General features: G+C 47.6%; 5 protein-coding genes across 7 annotated transcripts; 2 read left to right on the top strand and 3 right to left on the bottom strand.

The window, feature by feature from the left end:
* Window positions 1-79: 79 nt before the first annotated feature.
* zdhhc12b (zDHHC palmitoyltransferase 12b) lies at window positions 80-3,476 on the bottom strand. The gene is made up of 5 exons (XM_003965098.3): window positions 3,075-3,476; window positions 2,692-2,828; window positions 2,125-2,217; window positions 549-715; window positions 80-470 (listed from the first exon to the last, which is right to left on the bottom strand). The coding sequence occupies exons 1-5, from the start codon at window positions 3,169-3,171 to the stop codon at window positions 155-157; spliced, it is 810 nt and encodes a 269-aa protein (XP_003965147.2). The 5' UTR covers window positions 3,172-3,476; the 3' UTR covers window positions 80-154.
* A 108-nt stretch (window positions 3,477-3,584) lies between these two features.
* uap1l1 (UDP-N-acetylglucosamine pyrophosphorylase 1 like 1) lies at window positions 3,585-9,739 on the bottom strand. The gene is made up of 9 exons (XM_003965097.3): window positions 9,340-9,739; window positions 8,060-8,264; window positions 7,781-7,956; window positions 7,523-7,695; window positions 6,748-6,941; window positions 6,228-6,368; window positions 5,935-6,114; window positions 5,447-5,522; window positions 3,585-4,040 (listed from the first exon to the last, which is right to left on the bottom strand). The coding sequence occupies exons 1-9, from the start codon at window positions 9,629-9,631 to the stop codon at window positions 3,897-3,899; spliced, it is 1,581 nt and encodes a 526-aa protein (XP_003965146.2). The 5' UTR covers window positions 9,632-9,739; the 3' UTR covers window positions 3,585-3,896.
* A 1,033-nt stretch (window positions 9,740-10,772) lies between these two features.
* On the bottom strand, window positions 10,773-18,149 carry slc25a25b (solute carrier family 25 member 25b). Of its 3 annotated transcripts, XM_011604435.2 has the most exons (12): window positions 17,927-18,149; window positions 17,469-17,855; window positions 15,672-15,798; window positions 14,313-14,400; window positions 13,995-14,030; window positions 13,740-13,851; window positions 13,504-13,662; window positions 13,275-13,430; window positions 13,085-13,192; window positions 11,357-11,524; window positions 11,130-11,280; window positions 10,773-11,020 (listed from the first exon to the last, which is right to left on the bottom strand). In XM_011604435.2, exons 2-12 carry the CDS (start codon window positions 17,733-17,735, stop codon window positions 10,836-10,838), a joined length of 1,557 nt encoding a protein of 518 aa, XP_011602737.1. In that variant the 5' UTR covers window positions 17,736-17,855; window positions 17,927-18,149; the 3' UTR covers window positions 10,773-10,835. The 3 variants fall into 3 exon arrangements, with proteins under 3 accessions (XP_011602737.1, XP_011602736.1, XP_003965145.1); XM_011604434.2 differs by having other exon boundaries at window positions 17,469-18,149; XM_003965096.3 differs by lacking the exon at window positions 13,995-14,030 and having other exon boundaries at window positions 17,469-18,148.
* Window positions 18,150-19,225: 1,076 nt separating this feature from the next.
* naif1 (nuclear apoptosis inducing factor 1) lies at window positions 19,226-21,270 on the top strand. The gene is made up of 2 exons (XM_003965095.3): window positions 19,226-19,759; window positions 20,410-21,270. The coding sequence occupies exons 1-2, from the start codon at window positions 19,321-19,323 to the stop codon at window positions 20,961-20,963; spliced, it is 993 nt and encodes a 330-aa protein (XP_003965144.1). The 5' UTR covers window positions 19,226-19,320; the 3' UTR covers window positions 20,964-21,270.
* Window positions 21,271-21,897: 627 nt separating this feature from the next.
* Window positions 21,898-23,666, top strand: dpm2 (dolichyl-phosphate mannosyltransferase subunit 2, regulatory). Its single transcript, XM_011604433.2, has 5 exons — window positions 21,898-21,975; window positions 22,746-22,835; window positions 22,990-23,092; window positions 23,168-23,267; window positions 23,384-23,666. Exons 1-4 carry the CDS (start codon window positions 21,973-21,975, stop codon window positions 23,221-23,223), a joined length of 252 nt encoding a protein of 83 aa, XP_011602735.1. The 5' UTR covers window positions 21,898-21,972; the 3' UTR covers window positions 23,224-23,267; window positions 23,384-23,666.
* Window positions 23,667-23,732: the final 66 nt, after the last annotated feature.

Here is a 23,732-nt window from a genome sequence, read left to right as displayed (position 1 = left end):
TGAGGATTGTCTGCACGTGCACCTGACACAGAGTTCATTCAAAATCACGTAAAGCAAACACGCCGTGTTAAAATACAACTTTAGGCTTAAGGTAGAAAAGCATGAGGGGAGTGCTGGTACCGAGGAGAGGACGCCACCCTGGAGGGGGGCAGCTTTAAACCTGGTTGCTTCCCTCCCGGAAGTACACCTGCTCCCACACCACTGTGCCCCACACACAGAAGAACCCCCACAGGTTGTGGGCGGGGCCCCGGTCGAAGGGGTTTTCGTCAGCACCACAGTGCCGGAGGTAGGAGATGCGGTGGCGCGACATGAACTCCCAGGTGGTGGTGTTGAGAGAGATCAGGTAGAGGTGAGAGCCCAGGAGCAGCAGCACCACCAGCGACAGCAGAGCCACCACAACCACCACAGCCAGCAGCAGACCGTTGGAGTGCAGCCACGGGCGCCACGAGGTTGTGGGGTTGAATCCAGTGCTGAGGAGGAAGAAGGCAGACAGTGAGAGGAGCCGCTGGCACAAGCAGGGGCTGTGAACTGGCGACTGTGGGACTCACCAGGCAATATGGAGCCCCCACAGCAGCACCAGCAGCTCCACCAGCAGGTAGAGCACAAACCAGCGGTGGTTCTTCTCACCCACGCAGTTCTCGATCCAGGGGCAGTGGTGGTCGTAGCGCCGCACACAGTGCTGACACGTCTGACAGTGCTTGGACCTCATTGGCTGCTGCTTGAGGGAACATCATTGGCTTTAGAGCAACACACTCAATCTCCACAGAGCTTTCTGAAATTCTGCACAGAGAAATAAACCAATGGAACTTATGGAAATGTCTCATGAAGCAACTACAAATGGGAGAAGCTGCAGAAGGGATGTTCTGCTCCTGACTGGCTGCTTTATTCAAGGTCAGATCAGTGCGAGTATCCCAGACTTCCCAGTATCCTTCTGGGCCTTCAGCCTCCCTTTATCTGTTGACATGACTCCCATGCTGCCTTCTCTTCTCTGGCGGCCCAGAAGATCCAGAAAAGACTTTAAAATCCTTCTGACCCTCAAGGTCCTCAGAAGTCCAGCTACCTTATGCCTGGAGAAGCTGACAGCACCAGGGGGCCAAGCATTTAGCCATCAGGCCCCCTGCTGTGGAACCAGCTTCCTGTCCAGGTATGGGAGGGCGATGAAGATGAAAACCTTCTCCTGGGAGAAAGTCATTCATGCTGTAGCTATGGCCATTATGCTAGCTAAGCTAATGCTACTGGTTAGAAGAGGAGCAGCTACCCTTTAGCATCGTCTGATCTTCTCTGACTGCGGGCTGACATCAGCTCATCCTGGATAAATGTTGGATCAATTCAAGTGGAGAAAGATTCCAAAGAACCTGCTGACAGGAAAGACAGAAGCTGAGATGATGGAGGAGCGGGCAGGCGGCCATGGTCCAGGGGGCTAGTGCTCACACACTGCTGGGTTCTCTATGCTAGACCAACATGTTTGATCCTGTAGATGGTGGTTACATAAGAATGAAAGCCATCCTCCTGCTGTACCTCTCTTATTTCCCGTGGAGACGGCAGCTCAGAAGCTTCCCTGGTGAGAGCCCAGGTTCACACCCAAACAGGACCAAGAAAGACAGAAAACTGGTCTTGAATCAAGCTGATGTTGAAAACAGGCTTCATGAAGCTGGAAGAGCCTCTGAAGCCCATGACACGCTGAGTCAGGGGTCACTGACCTGACTGCACCTACAGAACTACGGCTCTGCTGAAGAGACCCTTGATGGTCTCTACGTAGGGGTCCGGTAGGAACGCCCCATCAGGCCAAATTAGCCATCATTTTGGATCAAAAGGTGGATTCTGTTTTAGTTTCCAAGCAGTCGTATCTGCTCGGCTGTTACTGTATCGGTGCAGGTGCTGAGCCACTGTCAGGTTACGGTGGAAGATACAGTCACTGCAGGTGCCGCCTTCAAACATCTATTATTTAAGCTAACAAGCTACAGCCGGGTCACCTCCTCCACCCACGGCTCATTTATGTACACTAACGTTGGGTTTGATGGTTAGTCTTCAAGTTCCAGAACTAAACCAGAAAAAACAGGAATCATGTGCTGATGGTGGAGATGATGATGATGATGACGATGATGATGATGCTGGCTGGATCACCTGGAGGAGGCAGTGACCACAGCGACGCCGTCTCAGGGACTTGGAGCTGGGTTGGATCATGTCCTGTTGCTCCTCAGTCACTCCCAGTGGGAACTGGGAACAGACCACACAAGCTGGTCAGCAAAGCAGGAGAATCATGCAGTTTGACCCAAAACATCTGCTACACATGGAATACTTCAGGACAGTTTAGCTTGGGGGGGTAGGTCCTTCTGCTCAGCCAGGAGCTTCATCTCATCATTCATCCTCCTCTCCACTGAGAAGCACAACAAAAACACGAAGTGGGACCGTTTATCACAACTAGAACTCCTCATGTCCCGGACAAGAATCTTCTCAGCTCCTGGTTTGGTTGTTCCTCTGACATCATTGGCTGTTAGACCTCCTACAGACAGACGGGAGTCCTCAACCATCACATCTACTCAGCTGAGGGGACCACAGACGGATGCTGGTGTCAGAAGCTTCCAGCTGCTGTGTTGGGTCCTCAAAGTTTGAGGGTCTTCACCAACACATGCAGCTCAGGACGGGTCCAGATTACTGGACATCCCGTTAGGGAGAGAAGAAGAACTTTACCTGGAGAGCATCTTCAGACAAGATGAAGCCTGGATCCATGAGAGAAACCGCAAAGTAGAGCAGGACCGACACCAGAACCAGCAGCACAAAGAGCACCGGCTGGACCAGCTGGCCCGTCTCCTCCTGCCTCCTGAGCTCTGCGCACGCACACACACACACACACACACACGTTGTAGTGAGAAAGCATCCTGTGAACACTGATGAAGCACACAGCGCCTTTTACATGACGTCAGTGGTTGTGTTCGTGTTGATGGCAGTGTGTGTGTGTGTGTGTGTGTGTGTGTGTTGCTTTGGCTCAGGGCAACAGCTCCGCTGATGCTAACATCCAACCCACAGATGAAGGCGGTGCGGGCTGCAGGTGTGCACCTGTGGGCCCAGCTTACCTGTATCCTGCAGGAAGAGGATGAGCGTGATGACCCAGGTCAGAACCACATGAGCCGTCCTCACCACAAAGCCCGACCCGAACACATTTTTGAACATCTTCCTGTTTTAGCAGCATATCAGCGTTTCCATCCTGGTCCTGCCGTGCGCGCGCACACGCACGCCGCTGGTGAAGAGTGAAGGTTGGACTGTCCGAGGCGGTGGAAGCTGGACTGGTCCGGAGCCGCAGCCGGACGGACCGCAGCTCCGAGCGCCTCTGTCGGTGCCGTCGGACGACAAGCGGCGGGGAAACGAGGTCCAGCTAAAAATTAGGACGGAGAACCGGTCCGTGATGGTGTCTCTGGCGACGGTCGTTAAAGCCCGGATTTGTCAACAAGATTCCGCTACGGTGTCCCGAGAGGGACAATTGCAGCGACGCCAGAAAGAGTCGCGTGTTCAGAAGTCTGGGCCCAGTTTACGAGCGGAAACATACAAAACATATGAATATAGATATATAACAACGATATTAATAATAACCTTCCAGCCATTTTATTGTTAATAATAATCCAACAGGAATATTCTGAATAAAAAAGCAATTGTATATAAAAATCAAAGGATTTAAAAACATTCCGGTGACGGCCGGCAGGACTTTTGGTGAGGGTTAGATTTACTTTTAACGTCAATGATCTTTATCTCCATTAGGTCTTTATTATGGATTACAAGGTGCCCGTCAGGCTGTGATCGGGTGGGTCGACAGGAAAGATCACCAGCTGATCTCCAAAGCCCTGAGTGTGATGGTGCTTCCTCATGATGAAGACCAGAATAAGAGCAGGAACCCTCAGAATTCACTTTCTATCGTTCATATGAAGGTTTGTCTTCAGCCCTGGAGACACAACCATCGATTCACCAGCCTGCAGCTCCTTGATGGTGTTTTCATCCAAATGAAAAGGAGTTGGTAACGTTCTCCCTTTGAGCAGATCCTCCAGGCCCTGGACAGAGGGAGTGAGACAGGAGTTCATGGGTTAGGTTAGACCCAGAGCCTGAAGGCCAAAGTGTCAGGAAACAATGATTGTAACAGGAAGGAAATGTGAGCAGAACCCAGTTCTTTTAGGGGATCGATCTGCCGAGGTCAGTGGGACAGAAGTGAAAGAGAGAAGAAGAAGAGTGAAGCAAAAGCTAACAGATTCATACATGATACGGGTAAAGCATATATGCTTCCTTTTTAAGCTGTCTTGAAGAGGCAAACATACCTCAAGAGGACCAAGCTGCTTAAATAAAGGCTAAATAAGAGATGTAAGGAACTCTGACTCTTCTCCTGGAGCCTTTCCAGAACCACTGCTGCTCTGTGCCAGGCAGCATCGTCCTGCTGAAAGAGGCCATCAGGGACTATTGTCTCCCTCAGGGGGGTGACCATGGTCTCTGGTAGGTGCAAGCCAAGCTTTTCCAGCAGAACGTTGAGCAGAGCCTCACGTTGCCTCTGCTGGTTCCAGACCAGACCATTGCTCTGTGGCCCAGTTCTGATGCTCCTGTGACCAGGGGTCAGCACTGGTCTGACTGGTCTGCAGCCATGGACTGTGATCCACTGTGTTTCCTGACACCTGTCTGTCGGAACCAGCCCCAGCTTCTTCAGCAACAGTAGCTGGTCTGCTGGACAGGACCACACATGAACCTGATGCAGGTTCTCCATGGCTCCCTCCTGGGACCAGCTTTGATAGAGTCTGACCCCTGCAGACCAGGAACACCCACCAGAGCTGCAGTGTTGGAGATGTTCTGACCCTGGATTACACCATGATTACAGCAGATAAAGGTCTGATCTTTGTTTTTGTCATGCTAGACCCCTGTGCTGCTCCTGACACAGGTGATCATCGCATTCTCTTACACAGACTGGAAAAATGTCCCACTAAAGTCTACCAGGTAGTTCCACTAGGTTCAGTACTCGCTCCCACCCTATTTATTTTATACATAATCACAAAGCATTCAATAAGCCTTTGCTGTGCTGATGACACCCAATTCTATCTATCATGGATCCAGACCAAAGCCACCAGCTCCTGAAAGTCCACGCTGCCTCACAGACATCAGGGTCTGGATGAGCAGCAATTGAACTCACACAAAACTGAAATTCTCACACTAGACCCAAAACACATGAGGAACATGTTCCTTAGTGATGTAGCCTTGCTGAGCATCATTATCCTGCCTCCCACTGGAAGGAACCTGGGTGTGATTATTTAAAACCGCTGAGAGCCATCCAGAGAACCTCTGGTGGACTGCTCCGTCCTCATGAGATTAGGGATGAGAACAGAGAGAGAAAATGGCTGTGAAGGTCACAAGAACAATATTTAGCTTTGTTCTTCTGGAAGCTTCTCAGTGTTAATATCTGCTGCCATCACGTCCTCACCTCTCCACCATAGGACACCAGTGGGGAAATCTCACACAGGGCCGGAGGACTGCCCCCTGCTGGTACCCCAACAACCCTGCAGGCCAGAAACACAGGTTGAAGGATGGCTCCAGCCAAATTTATCATGTTGAAAAATGACTTTCAAGTATTTTTAAATTAAATGTAGCACTACATATAATAATTGTACATCAAGTGTTTTTGGCTCAGTAAGAGAGTCTTCGTATTAAATTTTATAAACTACAGATGTCAGATTATATTTGAATTTTTGACCAAAATACATGAACGAACTTTGAGAACCACCAAATATAAGATATTTAAACAGATAGAAGATTAATGAAACACTATTGGTGGGTAAACAGGACAGGAAGTCTCCCACCACTAACACCTAATTCATCAGTTACTTATGCTAAGCTAAGCTAATGACCTGCTAGCTACAAGTTAAAGTTTAAAACACTTTACACCATTTTTTTATGCTGTGCTGCTCTGACCTGTCTGTGGCCAAGACACTCCTCTGGTCTTCCTCTAACAGAGTTGCACCTGCAGCCAGGACCCAACGGCGGTGCTGACCAAGCAGGGCGCTTCTGGCTGTGGATGCGCTATCTTTGCCTTCTGCGTTCTTCAGGGGGGAGAACTCGTCCTCCCTCACCACCTCAAACACAACAAAGTTTCTTCCAAAAACAAACAAACAAACAAACAACAGATTAAAGAACAAACAGATGGAGCCCCCCCACCTGGACCCCTCAGGTTGCTGTGTTGGGTAAAGCTGCAGAAGACAAACTACCTGGAGAATGGGAAGACATCAAAGACAAACTTCTCCATCTTTATGGCATTGGCTTTGCTGGGATTGACCCGATTGCCACAGGAGTCCACAAACGGCACTTTTTTAATCGCAACATGTTGTTTCAGCCGCTCCTTGAACTTCCTGTGAGATTAGAGAAAAAAAAAACCAGAAGTTTAAGGGGACGTCAACCTCTGCAGGACAGGGCAGGAGTGTTAGCGCTAGCCAGAACCATCAGGCTCTGAGGACATCTGTGTCCAACCTGCTGGTTTCAGCAGGTTGGGGTGAATATAGTAAAATGTGAATATGAACAGTAAAAGATGCTGACAAGATCCTGTGAGGATCCTGTGTGAATCATATAGGGATGATGTGAGGTTCATGAGGGGATCGTGTGGGGACCATGTGAGGCCCATGTGAGGCCAGAGGTAATAGAATCCTGGGGAAAACTCCCTCAGACTGGTTCGGGAAAATGTGGTCATCAAGTTTGCATCGAAAGCTCAAGAGCAAGAGGACAGGTTCCTACTCTGCTACATCCTCCAGAAAGGTCCTGGTAAAGAAGTGATTACAGATGTTCCCAGCACTGAAAACCAGGTCTCCTCCAGGTCCTCGCAGCTCAGCTATCTCAGGTCGGATCTCGCTATACTCAACAACTTGGGAGACGCCTTGAACGTTGCAGATCACACCCAAAGGTTCTCCAGGGTTTGTCCTCTCCACCACCTGACACACAGTAATCAGTCATAGTTGAACACATTTATTTGCAAAACTTGAAGATATATTTCTTCCTGTCTGATGCTTCTATGGAGGTTGAGGAATATCTTCAGAGTTTCCCCTTTTATATTATCAGGATGTCCAAACAATTTCTTGAGAAGCCTCCAATTAGTCCACAATGTTCTGACAGGTATTGACCACAGAGTCTCTAGAGGTAGAATGGGGGGCCGAGCATTTAGCTACCAGGCCCTCCTGCTATGGAACCAGCTCCCTGTCCAGGTACGGGAGGCTGACTCCATCGCTACTTTTAAGATCAGACTCAAAACCTACCTCTTTGAAAAAGCTTATTGTTACTAATTCTGTAGTTCCAGTTACTATCACAAACAGACAAACTACCATACTTAGGGGGTCGTCTAATCGTTAGGTCACATCTTAGTTATGCTGCTATAGGGCGAAGATGCCGGGGTCCACAAACATCTCCTCACATCTGTACCTGAGTTTGGTACTTTTTACCATGTGGGTCTCAATATTAGCACAGGATCAGATGGAAAAATCAGCCGTTATCCTGGTGTGGAGAGCTGGAGCCTCACCTTGGCCCCACAGTCGGCTCCTCTGCTCACACAGAACCCAATGAACACTGGGTCGGCCATCTTAACAAGGATGTTGTCCACGCAGTAAACATGCAGGTACTCCACCCCCCGCTTGTCCATGTCCTGCAGAATCTTGTGGTCCATTAATGCCTGGTACAGACCTCCGTTTCCATCTGATCAAGGATACAGATGTTCAGAAACACAGCTGGACACATTTCAGAAGCAAAAGGATGAGTCGAGGAATCAGTGGACACACACCTGGTGCCATGGCAACCTTTCCTTTATCCTGAAGGATCATTTTACCATCGAAGGTCACTGCTGGGATCATCCTCTGCTCAAACATGATGATATTGGATGGATCCAGGCCAAAGTAGTTGTTCTCCTTAAAGAAGTTCTCAGTAGGTGCCAAAGTGAACTCACTGGTCATTATGTACCTGAAGAGGTAGAGCAGAAGCACAGCTCTGATTACCTCATCTTGGTGGTCCAGTCCGGCGTGGGTTCCCGGACCTACACCTGTAGAGACCGACGGAGACTCACCATGGAACCGTGCATCTTGAGCCATGTTTTTTGTCTGACAACTCCTGGATTTTGTGAATACGTTCTGCCTGGATTTGGTACAGGGTTTTTCCACTAGGCAGACCAACGTCATACATCCCTTTGGGATAGGGAACACCAAGACGAGTCCCCTGACCTCCAGCCAGAAGCAGCACTCCAACTTGATTCTGGGAGATTTTCAACATTCCTGCAAACATAGAGTAGAAACATAAGCAGCTACACAAAAACACAGTTTATTATATTTATTATTCATGATTATTACACACTAAAGTAACAGACTTGTTCTGCTGATCCTGGTCAATCAGGACCCGAAGGTCCAGTGGCCTAGAGTTCTGGATAGCTACAACAACTCCTACATCCCAAATTCTAATGAACAGATACAGATTACGGCTGTTGATGTTCTCTGTACGTGGCATCTACTGCACGAAGGTTCGAGGGTCTGAGGTCAGAGGGAGTCATGATTGTGCAGATAATGAACCCTCAGAGGCAACATGGTGATTTAGGTCTCTAAATTTCATATGAAACACAAGAAACAGTTTGGGTCAAAATATTAATATGACGAGTTCATCGAGTTCAGTTTCATCCATGAAATTTGAGCTGAGCCAATTTGTGTGTCACCTGTGGACGTAAATTCACGGGAACCTGGTGTTCCTCAACATTTTAGTAGCTCGGATCTGTTCGTAGCTATTAAGCAAATCTCCACACGCTTTCGACCTCGGGCAGTTTTCTGGGGATGGCAAAGACCACATTCTAGTTTGCCTGTCCTCATGCTAATCGATAACAATAAAATGTGTTGGTTTTTTTTACTCATCTTCGCTCAAAATAATCTCCATCTCTGCTTCAGAAAGTTGGAAAACTTTCATTCTCTCTGGTTTTGCTTGTGCAGATAAAACAGGTAAACCGGACATCTACGCCCACCTCCTTTTATGGTGCTCATTACCAATTCACGAGGAGATTTATACTGATTAGCGCGCGCTGTCAATTTACGATCGTTTGTTATTCATGATCTACTGACGTGTTTAAGATCTGAGTTTCTGAGTTTCCCAAGACAGTTTCACCTGTTCCTGAACCCACAGTAGGTTTTAGTGTTGTCGGCCTTTATGGGTAATTTACTAACGTTTCATGAATAAGACTCATTGGGGGGAAGATGATGATGACACTGTAAAAATGTCACCTTTACGGACAGATGGGTGCTATTTCTCCACTTCCTGCTGTAGGACGCAGGTGACTGACTACCCATAGTAGCTAACCCACACACTCACCGAGCTTCTCCCATTCACGCAGACACTCCGGGTCACTCCTCGTCATGCTGCCGATGGACTGTGGAGGGAAGGGCTCTATGTGCTGATCCAGGCTGGGGGACGGGGAGTCCACAGCCTTCGCGGCCCCCGAGCAGTGCTCCTCCAGCCCCTCCAGATGCAACACGGATAGCTCCTGGAGGAACCGCTCCCTGTCCTGCTCGCACAGCTCCGGCCAGAACTGCAGGACGTGAGCCTGTCCTGCTCTGTCCAAACAGCGTTCCACCCGCTCTAGAGGCAGCATTCTGTCCGCCATGGAAGGGCCGAACCGCGGAGAAGACTTGGACCCGCTGCGCTTCCGCTACCAGGAAGGGACTGGTGCTCGGCACCAGCTCGTGATCGTTGCCCCGGACTGCGTCACGTGGTCGCTTCACGCGCTGTCTGCACGCGCGCAACCACTGTGACGTCACGGACGGGAAGGAAAAGCGATGATGTTGTGGTTTTTTAGACCAACACTTAAAAAAATCTCAGGAAACCTGTCTGCTCTTTTCTCAAACTGCTTTTCAGCCATTTCGGGGAGGAACTTGCGATGTGCTCGTCGACATTTAATAAGTGTTACTATCCAGATGTCACGTGAGCAAGCCAAGCAAATCATCTATAACTTAGTCCATGGTTATTTTGTTAATTGTTATTACTGCAGTAATAAGAGGGATATTACGACTTGCAGCAGTGGCAGCTCCAGGCTCAGGATTTATGTTCAGCAGCAGCATTAAGACAGCTGGACCTCCCTCCTCTGTGCTCACCAGCCCTTCTGCTGCCTGAGCTCTGCAGAAACCTGATTCTCATGAGATCCCGTTTAAACAGTTGAACTTCCTCAAAAACAAGTGAACGAGTCGACCAAGAAAACAAAGGTTCTCTTTCATCCCCAACCTGTTTTTTAGAGGGTCATCAGTGTTCTTCCACAAACACAGCCCAAGTGTATCCGTGACTATAGGTGCATCCAAACACACAAGCGACGCGCAGAAGAAAAGGGCTGCTTCAGTTCAGGCTCATCCCTCCTGCAGGGGAGTTAAAGACTCCAACGTTCATGTCAAGTTCTTGAAGGGTCAGTGTAAATAATACCACAGGTTCTGGAGCCATTTATCAGCCATGAACTCTGGGATTTCCCAAAACAGGATCTACTCACACCTGCAATCCAGTTCAGTACATCCAAGTGCCTTAGATACCACATCCGAGTGCTCCACCTGTGCATTTTAGACCCTGTACACCTGAGTGCTTTACAACACTTAAGAAAAACCCACCTTTAAAGCCCTTTAAGAACTCATTTCCACCTAAAAACCAGTATAATCAGTGTTCAACAGAAGAGTTTGCCAGTTAAAATTATGAAAACAGGCACTTCTGACAGAAAACAGAAGAACAGGAGTAAATCTGATATCATCAGTCAAGATTCTACAATCTCAGCAGTCTTTTTTTTTTATTAAAACAACATTTTTGGCATATTCTTCTCCTGTTGTGACTTTTCACTTTGACTTTGCTCCCATGGTGACCTTCAGACGCTCGTAGACCACATAGCTGATACTGACTGAAGGAATGACCTTCATGAAGTTGGGTGCTAGTCCTCTATAAAGGCCTCTCAGCCCCTCAGTCCTGAAGATGTGTCTGAACAGACCGGTCATGGTCATCTGAGGAGCTCCTTCCACAGTTGCTGAGAAGAACAGAGCAGATGAACAGCTAAGGCATGGCAGCAGTGACCCAGATGATTGATGGTCACGATCTGTGGTTTGTTACTGCGGCTAACAGAGCAACCGACCAACCTTGGGCCTGCATTCGGGTCCTGACTAAGGCCAGGGGGTAGCTTGACAGTTGTCCACAGGTGCTGGAGGTGGTGCCGCAGGCCAGCAGCACAAACACACCAGGATCAGCACTGTCCTTGGCAAAGTGCTGTAACCAGTAGTTCTTCAGTGTCTGACATAGGAGAAGACAAGAAGTGAGGCAGGATGAAGACAAACCAGAGACGTCATGTATGAAGAGGAGGACACACCTCGTAAACAGCCAGGTCAATGCCAGCATAGGGGATGATGCCCAGCATGTTGGGGACGTAGCCTTTATAGAAAGCAGCCATGCCCTCCTTCAAGAAGATGTGCTTGGCACAATTCACCATCCCAGTATACTGACCGGTCTTTCCCAGAGCCAATCGTGTCTTCAGGACCTGAGGGTTGCAAATGTTGGTTGTTGATGTGGCAGTGGTCCAGAGTCTTAAAGCCATCAACATATGCAGAGCAGGCCACGTACTTATTGACGGGAGTTGAATCCAGTTACAGAACACAGATATTGCTGTAGACGCTCTGACTGTGGCAGGAGTCAGTTTGTGACTGGTTGAACTGATATAGCTCACCTTACCTGGGTCTCCTCACCCTTTAGATTCTGTCTAGAACCACGAATGTTCTCAGACATCGAGAGGGAACAGCAGTTCTCTTCAGGCTCAAAGAGGTCAACTTGCTTTTTGCAGATGTTTCCTTTCATCACTTCTGACTGCTGAGAATCTCTGACATCCATCACTGGGTGATTCAAGGCTATTTGTAGTGACACGACCGCAGGTCATGAAACCACAAAGAGATGACCTCTTTTAGGCTGACGACATGTCTGTGTGCCGTCTGCCCCTCCCTCGGCATCTCCCCGTCTGCTCCACTTCTCTTCTGTCTAGTCTAGAGTCCTTCTTTCTTTTCTTTTTTCTTCTACAGAGTTTTTGCATATTTCTCTCTGTTCTGATGGACTTGTTTGCACGGTTGGACTGAATCTTGTTAAGTACTTTTGGGTCTCATTCATGAAACGTTAGTAAATTCAAGAACCGATTTACCCATAAAGGCCGACTCCACTAAAAACCTACTGTGCGTAGTAGTACGAACTGTTCTGAAGCAAAGATTTTATTGTCATCGATTAGCACGGACAGGCAAACCAGAACCCTGGAAGGAGGCAAGGGACGCAATGTTAATGTGGTCCCTGCATCCCCAGAACCATGCCCAAGGTCAAGCGAAAGTGGTTTGATATAAAAACAGAGGCCAAAAAAATGCATTTGTGCACACAGAAAAAATCTATCTGCCACAGGAGGAGGAGGCTCACTGTCCAAAATGTCCAATAGAGACGAGCATAGCAGGAATAATTGGGGAGAGCGCTTTGTCGGAGACAGAGACCCCCGATGGTGAGCTAATAAATGTTGTGGCACAATGGTCGACATTCTGAAGAATCACACATACCATAGTGATCAATTTAGTCCAAGTCCAACAGTCAGTGATACAGATAACAGTCCACAGCAGGTTTGTGTGCAGAATTCCCAAACGTCCACCTAATCTGGATCTTAAATCTATTACCAATTAAGTAAACTAAATGTCTTATATTTCTAATGTTTTGTCATGTTTAGGATCTGCCTATGTCACCGTTTTAAAGGCATCTGCTTATTATTTACATAACAGAGCGCAACATTGTAATTTACAATGGTGACAAGCATTATTTCTATGTGTTGGTTCATTTACACAGGTGCTACACACGGTCGAAAGCGTGTGGAGATTTGGTTAGTAGCTACGAACAGACCTGAGCTACTAAAATGTGGAGGAACGGCAGGTTCTTGTGAATTTACGTCTACGGACAGGTGACACACAAATTGGCTCAGCTCACGTTTCATGAATGAGAGCCTATGAGTGTCCTCAGGTGTCTCGTGTATTAGGGTTGTATTCTGCTCTACCTGGACTGGTTGTGGTGCCTGGACACTCACCTCCATGGGATAGATGCTGCTCTGAGCGATTGCCCCAGCTAAAGAGCCTGCCACCAGCCTCTCGCCAATCCCCAACGTCTCCTGGTTGCTTCCAATCAACAGTTTGATCTGACAGACAGGTCAACCTCGTTTATGACTCCCGGAATGAGACGGATGTGGCTCACTTACAGTGCACCTCTACACACACTACCTGTTCGTAGGCCATGAACTTGATTGCCGTCTCGGGTGCGATTTTGATGACATTGATGCCGTTGCCTCGCCACAGTGACCTGAGTCCACCCTCTCGGATCATCTGGGTGAATCCTCCAATGATGCCACCCATAGTCTTGCTCCTGGAGCCATGAACCTAGGGAGGTCCCAGCCAGCTTCATCAATCAGCGTGTGCTCCACGTTCCACCTCATGCATTTTCCTCTGTTACCTGCATTAGAACTTTGAGCCTGTCCAGGGGTGCCGTGCTAGTTCGAGACACAGCACCAGCTCCCGCTCCAGCCACAAGGTGTCGCCACAACATTCCTGTTTGTTTTTCTTCGGCCGTGAACTCATCAGGTACCAATAAACTGTCCCCAACATCAAATATCTGGGAGAAAGGAGAGAGTGAGGGGCTAAAATGACACGAACTTAGGACATGTGGGGTCATGTTTGCTAGCAGGGTACCGTGGAGTGTTTCCAGTATAGGATGATCTCAGGAATGTTGCCAGCAGGGTGGAGGAGATGGTAATCGCGCCACTCGTTCCAGTCAATGGTCATTGTGCCATTTTTATCCATACTGGAAGAACACAAAATGCACACAAGTGTTGTTCTTCTCCTCTAGTGCCACATTTTACACATTGACGACAGAAAAAAAGAGCAACTGTGACTAAAGCATCCAGTGGTGATCTGTGCAGCAATAGTAATCGAGCTGCTACTTACTACAGGACAGGGGCCCAGATATGGCCCCTCTTTACTCTGAGATGATTTAGACAGACCGGCAGACAGACAGACAGACAGGGAGACAGGTTAGAAAGATAGACAAGGACCACACTGAGCCAAACAACATGAGCCAGTTAGTGACTAGCTGTGGTTAGTTTCTATATACAGGCAGAGAAGAGATGTCAGATCCTCAGAAGGAGTAAAGCAGCACTTATCCGGCTCGCAGCTACTTTCCAGGACCCAGCCACTAGGACTTCAGTACAACGGATGAGAAACAACAGATATACGATACATTTAAAACCCTAATGTCACTCTCACCTCTTGAGAATCTTCTCAGCCTGCTCTTCAGAGATATGGACTCCAAGGTCACGCAAGGACTGAAGGATTTCTTGAGAATCAATCCGGCCTGTGTGACAAAGACGGTGTATAAATGAGTCAAATGGGGATTTTACTTATACATACAAGCACTTTTATATCACCTGTTTTTGTGAGGACATACCATCATATTTGCACCGTCACGCACTGCATCAGTTAAATATGCAGCAATACAACAACCTAAACTATCAAACCCTGCATCAGTCGTTTAGATCATTATGGCTGCAGTTTCTCAGCTTTTGGGTTTGTTCTGTTCATGCACATTTATTCTGATATTGTAGATTGATAGTTTGGGCTCAGATAAGCAGACACTTGTGTTATTTGTGATGTACCTTGAACAGCTAAACACCTCTATGGACAAAGCACCTACAGAGACCCCTGTTGGATGGAAGTTTGAACCAACAGGAAGTCTACAGAATGGTGTCATGTCCATGGAAACTCACAATCAAAAGTATAAGCAGCTTTAACAAGGGTCTGGTTTTGAGGCAGAATTCAGAAATATAGCTGATTTGTGGTTGCAGACAAAACAGCTGCGTGAATGTTGTAAGTTGAGACCAGTAGACTTTAAAGCAGGGGTGTCCAAACTCTTTTCACTGAGGGCCACATACATAAAAATATAGGTATGTAACTTAGGTATGTAGCCTTAACTCTAGTGTATTAAAGTTAGAAAAATCAATTAAAAGTGGTCAAATATGTTATATTGATGAATATAATTAAAGACAAAACTGCCTTCATCACAGCTTTCCATAAATGGATCTTTATTGAGGTATTCAGAAAAAGCTTTGGTAGCTCATTCCCAGCAGCCTCAGATTTCTTCTTAGACAGAAGATTTACAGTACAGAGAATAAACAATAAAGGGGAAAATGGTGAGTATCAGCTGCGCTGGGTATGTAGATCGGGCCATCATGCTGCGGTACTGATCTGACGCCACTCGTGCCAAAAATTCGGACAAATGCCAGTTGATCAAGGAGCAAATCTGCATGAGATGAGAGGAGCAGCTTTTGTGCGTGTGCTGTACACAGCGGTGTGTACTCTGTGTGTTAACAAGAAAAACGCATATAAGAAAGTGGTGCGCAAAAGCAGGGTTTGTCCTGTTTGGTGGCGCAACTGCCTTGATGCCAACAGTAGCTCCCCCTGGTGTTAAAACTAAGAAGTGCAATACACTCAAGCAGAAGTTGAAGTACGGGCCATATTCTATTCTATTTATAAAACGTCTTGTGGGCCACTGAAAAGGGCCGCAGTTGGCCCGCGGGCTGCAGTTTGGACACCCCTGCTTTAAAGGAACAGCTGTAGCATCCTTACCATCGTTCTTCCTGTCCAGACTTTTGAAGACCAGTCTGAGCTTCTTCTCATGGTCGCAGAGATAATGAACAAACTCCTCAAAATCTAACTGTCCATCCAGGTCTTTGTCTCCTGCTTTCACGATTTTCTGCAGAGAGAGAATCAGCATTAGCTGCATATATACAGGGGCCCATCTGCCCCCCCCCCCAACCCTGATGCTTCATGGCCCGGCTGATGAGGTCATCTGCCCTCTCCAGCCTTCTCTACACCACTGCCTCTAATCTGTAGTGTTAACATCTGCTTGGGAGGCTCCACACACACACCCTTTATCCATGCAACAAGTGGAAGCAGAACGCTGGTGAAGGCTCACACATGCAGTTCCATTAACTACAAACATAATTGTGTGATTGGTGTGCTCGACTTGATCTTTAATGCTAACAATATTAGAGACTTCAACAGTCTACAACTGGCAAATACTCATCACTTTGGGCTGAGCTGAATTAAACAGGGTGGATTTGGCCTGCAAAGCTATAGACCTAGAGGCAGACCTGTTAACCTCTCTCATCAGGAGCCGACTTGCTCATCTAGACCACCAAACACATCAGAATCGTATGTTGTTCCTCGTACCACGTCTGTGTCGTGCTGCGGCTCCTCCTTGTTTTAGATCAGTAGATGGAGCCATAAGGACCGATACTGGCTCCTTGTTGGAAGGGCAGTAGCTGCTGTCTTCTTAGAGTCAGAAGCACGTGCGTTGTAGCAGCTAACATTTCAATCTGGTTTTTTTCTCTCTAAAGTCTGTAAGTTTTAATCTGAACATGTGATTACTGTGGTGATATTCAAGTTCTTCTGTACCTTATCAATGTAAATACCTAAATCTGTTGATGACAAAACCAGCAGCAGGACTCTACTGTACCTTCAGAGGTGGAATCTACCAGAGAAATGTTGCAGAGACTTCCTCTCCCGGGTCCCACCGCCCTCCCCCAGATCCCTCTACCCTCCCCCGGATCTCTCTACCCTCCCCCGGTCCTATCCTATCCTAAATTACCATTAACACTCAGTAAAACATTAAGTAGCACAAGTATAACCTGGACCAGATGAAATCCAGCTCTTTAAGACAGTAGGAACATTTATAAGGTGAAAGCAGTTTGTGGCAGGTGCAGACAAACTGTTATCAGGCTGTTTCCAGCTTGTTCTTCCTTATCTGCCAAAGGGTCGGGTAGTTTAAATTACCCAGAAGAAAGATCATGTCTATGGCTTAAGTAAACGGCTGTGCAATGTTCCTCCTGCAGAGAAACAAAAGGACTCTTCTGAAGGTGAGCCAGCGCCACGTTATCAGGACATCCAGCCCTAAAGCTTCCCGTTTCCCCTTTTGAACACGAACCATTTTGGACAGCCCATTTATTGAGCTGCATAACTGCACCTCTGCCTCGTGCAGCCTTTACTCTAACGCTGCAGCGTGATCCACCAGACATTTACTGATCATTCACAAATCAATAACAGGCATCTGTGTCTGTTGAACAGGCATATGTCTTTAGAAACGTTGCAGCATTTAGAGGATATCATTGCATTTTTGAAACTCGTTGTGGGTCTGCTGGACTCTAACCCTAACCCTAAACCAAGAGACTTTCTGAAAAGCTTGTGCATCAGCAGGATATGACCGCTCACCTGTCTGACTACACACAGAGGTGGACTCAAGGTTGAGGTTGGATGGGTGGTTAACACAGTCAGACACACTCTCCTTCTACCCACCTACCCAGCTCCCTCCCTACCTGCACAGAGGCTGAACACAGGTAGATCTGCCAGACCGGATCTACTCACCAGCAGCTCATGTTCTGTCCGATGTACTCCCAGTTTCTTTAGCCCAATGGTCAGGTCGTTGACGCAGATGCCTCCATCACCATTAACATCCAGGACCTGGAACAGAACCTTCAGCCGGTGCTCCTGGTCTTTACCTCCGCAGATGTGACACGGCTGGCCTGGCTGTTGGCCCGCTGCTGATGGGGGCGAGTGCTCGGTCTGCCCTCCTCCCCCGCTGAGGTGTGTCTCTGCCGGTGGACATTGGCAGAAGGAGCCGTGCCGTTGCATAGTGCGTTGGCGGACACTCCCAGAATCAGTGATGGAGACGTGCCTACCAGCACGTCGCTTGCCTCTCCATTCTGCCCAGTCACTTACGGGAAGGAAGGGTCAGCAGGTCGCTGAAGGGGTCTTTGGAGGAGAACAACGGATGTTTCCCACACATTTAGCGGATGAATGAGGTCGCTAGCTAACCTGCCTACCGGCGAAACGAGCCCAAGAGCCTCAGGTGCTTTTCTGCTCCAATATATTCACAGCGTCCAGCATTACATCCAACACGCAGCTTTTGTCCGCCTCCAAACAACAATTACGGCCCGTGTGTGAAACATAAAAACGCTCTTTCCCGGTCAGTAAACACCACCATCAACGCAACAGCCGGCGCCGGGAACCAAGTCTCGCTCTACAACGCGAGATTACATCACGACTCTCATTAGCATAGCCTATGAGCATCAATGGCTTTCCGCAAATACACTCGCATGGAATTATGACAGGGTTTTCTTTACTCCTGTTAAACCTCTAACGGGTTCCAAGAATATTACTCTTTACCTCTAATACAGGTGTTAATGATTATAATGGATTATTACAGTTTTAGTTGGCAGAATCAACATCGAATGTGGGTGAGACAGACAGACTCATTAAGAAAAAGTCATGGGGAATCTGCTGCCATTGTTCAAATACTGCTCAGAAAAATAATGTAAAATTATATTGGAAGCGAAATGCCTGACATTTTATAAATACACTTGGTACAAAAAGCCACCACAGCCTCCATCAATAAGGACACGCGTCTTCTCTCTGCTGCCACCTGGAGGGAAGAACAGGAGCTGCAATACCAGCAACACGCGTTTACACGAGCGCGCGTCCAGACACACGCCATCACATTCTTGACACTTTCATGCACCCAGTCGTGTGGGAATAGTTTGGGGACGGCACCTACCAGAGCATGGCAGTTCATGGAAGAGGGAGCTGGAGGACCTGGACTGGCCCCCTGACCTCAGCCTCGCAGTGATGAATTACAACGATGACAGAGATCCTTGCCTCCTTGTTCATATGCAGTGACTGGCTTCATAAGTGCACGTTTGGAAGGATGAACAAATTCCTATAAACACACTCCTAAACCCTGTGGAAGGCTTTCCCAAAGGGGTATATTCTGTTTCCTTCCCCAATACTTCCATGCCTGAATGTAATTGACTATGTAATTTGTAATTTGACAGTAATATTATCTTTTCAGATGTACATTGCGTCAAACATTTTCAATCAATTGTCCACAAAATGGCACGGAATTTGCCAACTGTTGGTCAGTTTTATTCTGCAATTACACAAACAAGGTGAAGAAACGATTAAATGCGTTGAGAGTGAGTCTGGGTAGTTAGATGATTGACATTGAATCCAGCCAATAGCAGATCGAGGTGTGACCGACAGTTATCCAATCACGAGAGGGACGATGGGCGGGACACATGTCCAGTTAACGTAACGTGAGCGTTGTTTGAGAGAAGAAGAAGCCGATTCAGGAAGCCATTACGTTGCGCACATTACTTTAGTAAATCCTACTATTTTTACGTACAATACGCACAGTTTCCTCGAAAGAATTTCAGCGATTATGGCATCTGCGGCGAAAAAAAGAAAAATGAATTTTTCAGAGAGAGAGGTGGAAATTCTCGTAGAGGAAATAGAGAAACAAAAGCACACACTAGTTAACCACTTCAATGCCGGAGTCACTCACATGGCGAAGAATAAAGCATGGGTGGACATCCTGAAAAAGGTGAATGCTGTAACCACCTGTCCGCGGGAGTTGCCTGAGGTGAAAAAGAAGTGGTCTGACATGAAGACTGAAGTCCGCCGCAAAGTGGCCCAGGCCCGGGCTGCGATAGAGGGCACGTCCGCTGACTCCGCACCAGTTCCTGTCATCCTGACTGCGATGCAGCAGAGGATCTGTAACCTCCTGGGAGAGGCCACCATCATCAGCCTCCCTGCAGGAGACTCGGATGCTGAAATCACCCTCCCGGTCACCGTCAACACTACCGTCTCCCTGGCAGAGAGTAAGTTCAGGCAAAACTTGGAGGCTCACATGGAGTTCCAGCTCGAGCACAAGTCATTGGTGCCTGCTGAATTCTGAGGGACTACTGGAGTCTTTTCATTGAACACATGTGTTCTGTGGACTTCCTGCTCAAACCTTAGCTTTGATGATGAAGACATTTGTGTTTCTGTCACTGCAAGTGAAGCAGGAAGCTTCAGCAGAAGCATCACCTCTAGATCTTTATTGAAAGGTTCTTTAGGGACAAAGATTTTCAGGACACTCACTTTGCTATGCGGGGTTTGTCATATATTTTGGTTTGCTAGTTGTCTTTTCTCGTGTCTAGCTTCTCCACCTTTCACTAGGGGAGCCGTGTAAATGTGGGGCCGTGAACTCATTGGTCAATAACCAGGAGAGGGGTTTTCTCCTCTGTGTAATGTAGTACAACGATGAATGCCTGGATGTCTTACATGAATGGAGCGGTTACTGGTGGATTGTAAGGTACAGACTGGCCCCACTGTTGCTCCCCTCTTACGGCTCCATTTTCACATGGATTCAATCAACAGATTTTTCACTAGAACACAAGAAAATGTGTTTTACCTAAACAGCTTAGTGTCTAATTTAAATGTTTTGAAAGAAAACTTGCAAATATTCTTTCTCTCTCTCCTATTGCAGCAGAAGCAGCGTATCACTCCCTGGAGGACGGAGGCGTGGTGGAGTATTGCACCACCATCATCGGCGACTCAGCCCCCACGGTGGTGGCAGCTGTGGAGGCTCCGGTAGAGATGTTGGCTCCAGCAGCCTCGGCCTCACCCTCCCAGCCTCCCAGTCAGGGCAAACCTCAGGAACTGAAAAGCCGCATCGCTCTGAACTCGGCCCGTCTGCTGCAGGAGCAGAGAGTCACCAACGTCCACATCCGACAGATCGCTCAGCACCTGGAGAGTCAGAATGAACTGCTGCAGATGATGCGACGCTCCCAGGAGGCCCAGGCCCTGGCCCAGGAAAGACAAGCCCAGGCCCTGGAGGGTACCCAGGCTGCCCTCTTAGCATTAGTTCAGATGCTGAGACCTGCTCTGAAAGAGCTTCGCAAGTCCCTGCAGGGTAGGACAGAGACAGCAAACGGCAGCACCTCAGCAGCAGCGGCGGTGGTGGACAGAACATCCCTAGAGGAGCAGAACAGACCCCAAACACCCCCGCTTGAGGCACAGAGTACGCAAGATGCACAATAGACTCTGTGTGTGTGTGTGTGTGTGTGTGTGTGTGTGTGTGTGTGTGTGTGTGTGTGTGTGTGTGTGTGCGTGCGTGCGTGCACGCGCTCGTCCTCAGACACAGGACTCATAGTGTGTTTGTTTAAGGTCACCTTGAGGACCGCTGGAACAAACTTGTAATGATGTTTCATTGAAAATTTGTTGATACTGAAATCCTGTTTGATATTGAAAGTATGATATGATTTTTAGACACACTGGCCAGTTCTCCCTTTAAAGAGTAGCGTGCAACATGTCTTCAAAATGGAATAAAACTTTCCAAACGACCAACTACCCTTCCTGTGGATCCTGGGCTCTGCCAGCCAGCCCGAAGGGGCTGTGTTTGAAGCTAATGTTCAGAGGCTGTACTTGTTTGTGTGTAAAATGGTCCAATTCAATGATCTAATGTCCAAACAAATGGAACAACTCAGCTTTGAAAAAAAGGAGCAAAAACAAAGCTCAGCAGGTAAAATCCGAAAGATATTGAGGGATTCTGATATCTGAGGCCACAAATGACCTGTTGTTGCAGCTTAATTTAATTCTGCAACTACAGAATTAAACAATTAGCTGTCCTCTCAGTTGATGTTACAGAAGCAGGAACAATGGACCGGAACCAAAGTGTGACGGCTGGATAGCTGGGTCAGAACATCTCCAACCATGCAGCTCTGGTGGGTGTTCCTGGTCTGCAGGAGTCAAACTCTGTCACACTTACGGATAACATTACTGTATACTTATAACTGATAATAAGTACAATAGAAACAATACACACAGAAACAATAATCAGTGAATTACAGTGTTCCTGAAGTGTAGTGAAGGTCTACACACACACACACACGTTTGTCCTCTAATTTTACAATAATTATTGTGTTTCTCATCATAAACAGTTGACGTGAATCTGATTTTACTCCTGCGTGTTGACCAACAGGGGGCAGCAGAGGCCCGCATGTAACCAATTAAACGAGTTTTTGACGAAGAAGAAGCAGCTGAGGAGGAAATGGTAACACTTTTAAGTTGATTGATCAATACTATTTATGAAATCTAATGTTTTAAAGCTGTAATTGATTTTTATTTCACTATATGTAAAAGAAGACGTTTGCTTGTGAATGTGCACAGACACTAAAAATGAGTTTTAACGCAGCTAAACGCGTCTAATAAAGGCGGTGGATCGGTGGACTCTCAGCTAAATGCACCTGTTTGTTTTGTGAACAAACTTGAGTCTCAGATAGATAAGATCCATTTACGTTTCTTAACGGGGGACTTATTATGTTTAGTGAAGTGAAGTGCTGTGTTAGTTTACAGCCAACTCAAAGTCGGAATAGGAATTTCTACACGGATAAATAGGTGCAGACAATTATGTTGTTTATTGGCAGTTAGGAACACCTGTGCCTCACAGCTAGCAGGTCGTGGGTTCGATCCCCAGTTCCAGCAGACCTTTCTGCGGTAGTTACCAGTTAGCTTGCGGTCCGGTCCGCTCGGATAATCAGGTCCGAGCCTCATCTGCCCTCGAAATGTAGTTGTACTATTTTATAATGACGATAAAGAGCTTCTTCTTACCTTTAGCATCAAAAGGATTAACCAGACTGTTCCAGGGCCGCTGTGGGTGACTAGTGTTGACAGAAGGACACCTGTGGATGTCGAACAGCTTCTGTCTGTGGGCCGTCTGAGGCCCCCACGTGTTGTTGGGAGTTCTGATCCTTCTGATGTTGTCTGGAGCTCTACTGGGGCCAGACTCGTCCCGTCTCCGCTCAAGTGTCTGTTTGTTTTCAGGCCACCGGAGCAGATCAGGCGGTCGGCTTCGGTCTTGTGGCCTTCAGCCTGCTGTTGTTCGCCTACTACTCTGTGTGGGTTGTCGTCCTGGTGAGTGCTTCTTTAAGTCCTAAAATGGGCCAACATCATCGGTGTCTATCTTACCTCTTTTAAGCAACATTGCACATTTTAAAGGTGATGACCCAGAAACAGGAAGTGTCTCAACACAGCCGGTTTATACCGGGATGCTTTTGTGTCTTGTTAGCCGTTCGTTGACGGGGACCACGTCCTGAACAAATACTTCCTTCCTCGGGAATACTCGGTCATCCTGCCTGGAGTAGCAGCCCTGGCGCTGCTCTTGTTCGTGGGTCAGTATCACTGAGACATGAAAACACGGATTACGTGATGACTGATCCTAAGCAGATGTGACCTTCACCACACAGGGACCTTTATAACAGCGGTCATGTGGAAGAACCGAAGCCCAAAGAAGGTGGACTGAAGAGCAGCGATCCCACACCTCCGCAGCAGTTCTCCTCCCCAATTGTAATGGCGACATATTTTATACAGATTTAGGCCACAGGCTTGGACTTTCGTTCAGTCCAACATGACCTCTGACATCTATTGAAGTATTTTTAGAGCTTCTTCATTGTCCTCCACAGATGTTTTCACGTCTGATCTGAGGACCAGCGCTCCAAGCTTTAATCTGTATGTCCCGATGCAGGAACCTCGGCACCGGTTATGGTCTCATGGTGCCGGAACATCCCATGGATGTGAATGATCCAGCTGAGCCTATAGAGCTGTTAAGCCGAGTTTCAATCATCATCATTCAGTAGAGCTGAAAATGGAACCGATGAGATGCTTTATGGTCTTTCTGACAGTTTATGTTGTTTCTGTGAAGACCAGAATCTGCAACACCTTTAAATAAACTCATCCATGACCCTCACAAGTGTCAGTTGTGTTTGTTCCTCAGAACGTAGAGGGTGGAGGGGAAGACCGTCCTCAGCCACC

This window comes from Takifugu rubripes, chromosome 6 (genome assembly GCF_901000725.2).
Source record: "Takifugu rubripes chromosome 6, fTakRub1.2, whole genome shotgun sequence".
NCBI classification, from domain to species: Eukaryota; Metazoa; Chordata; class Actinopteri; order Tetraodontiformes; family Tetraodontidae; genus Takifugu; species Takifugu rubripes.
Note: the sequence above shows the minus strand (reverse complement) of the source record. Positions and strands in the feature narration are given on the sequence as shown.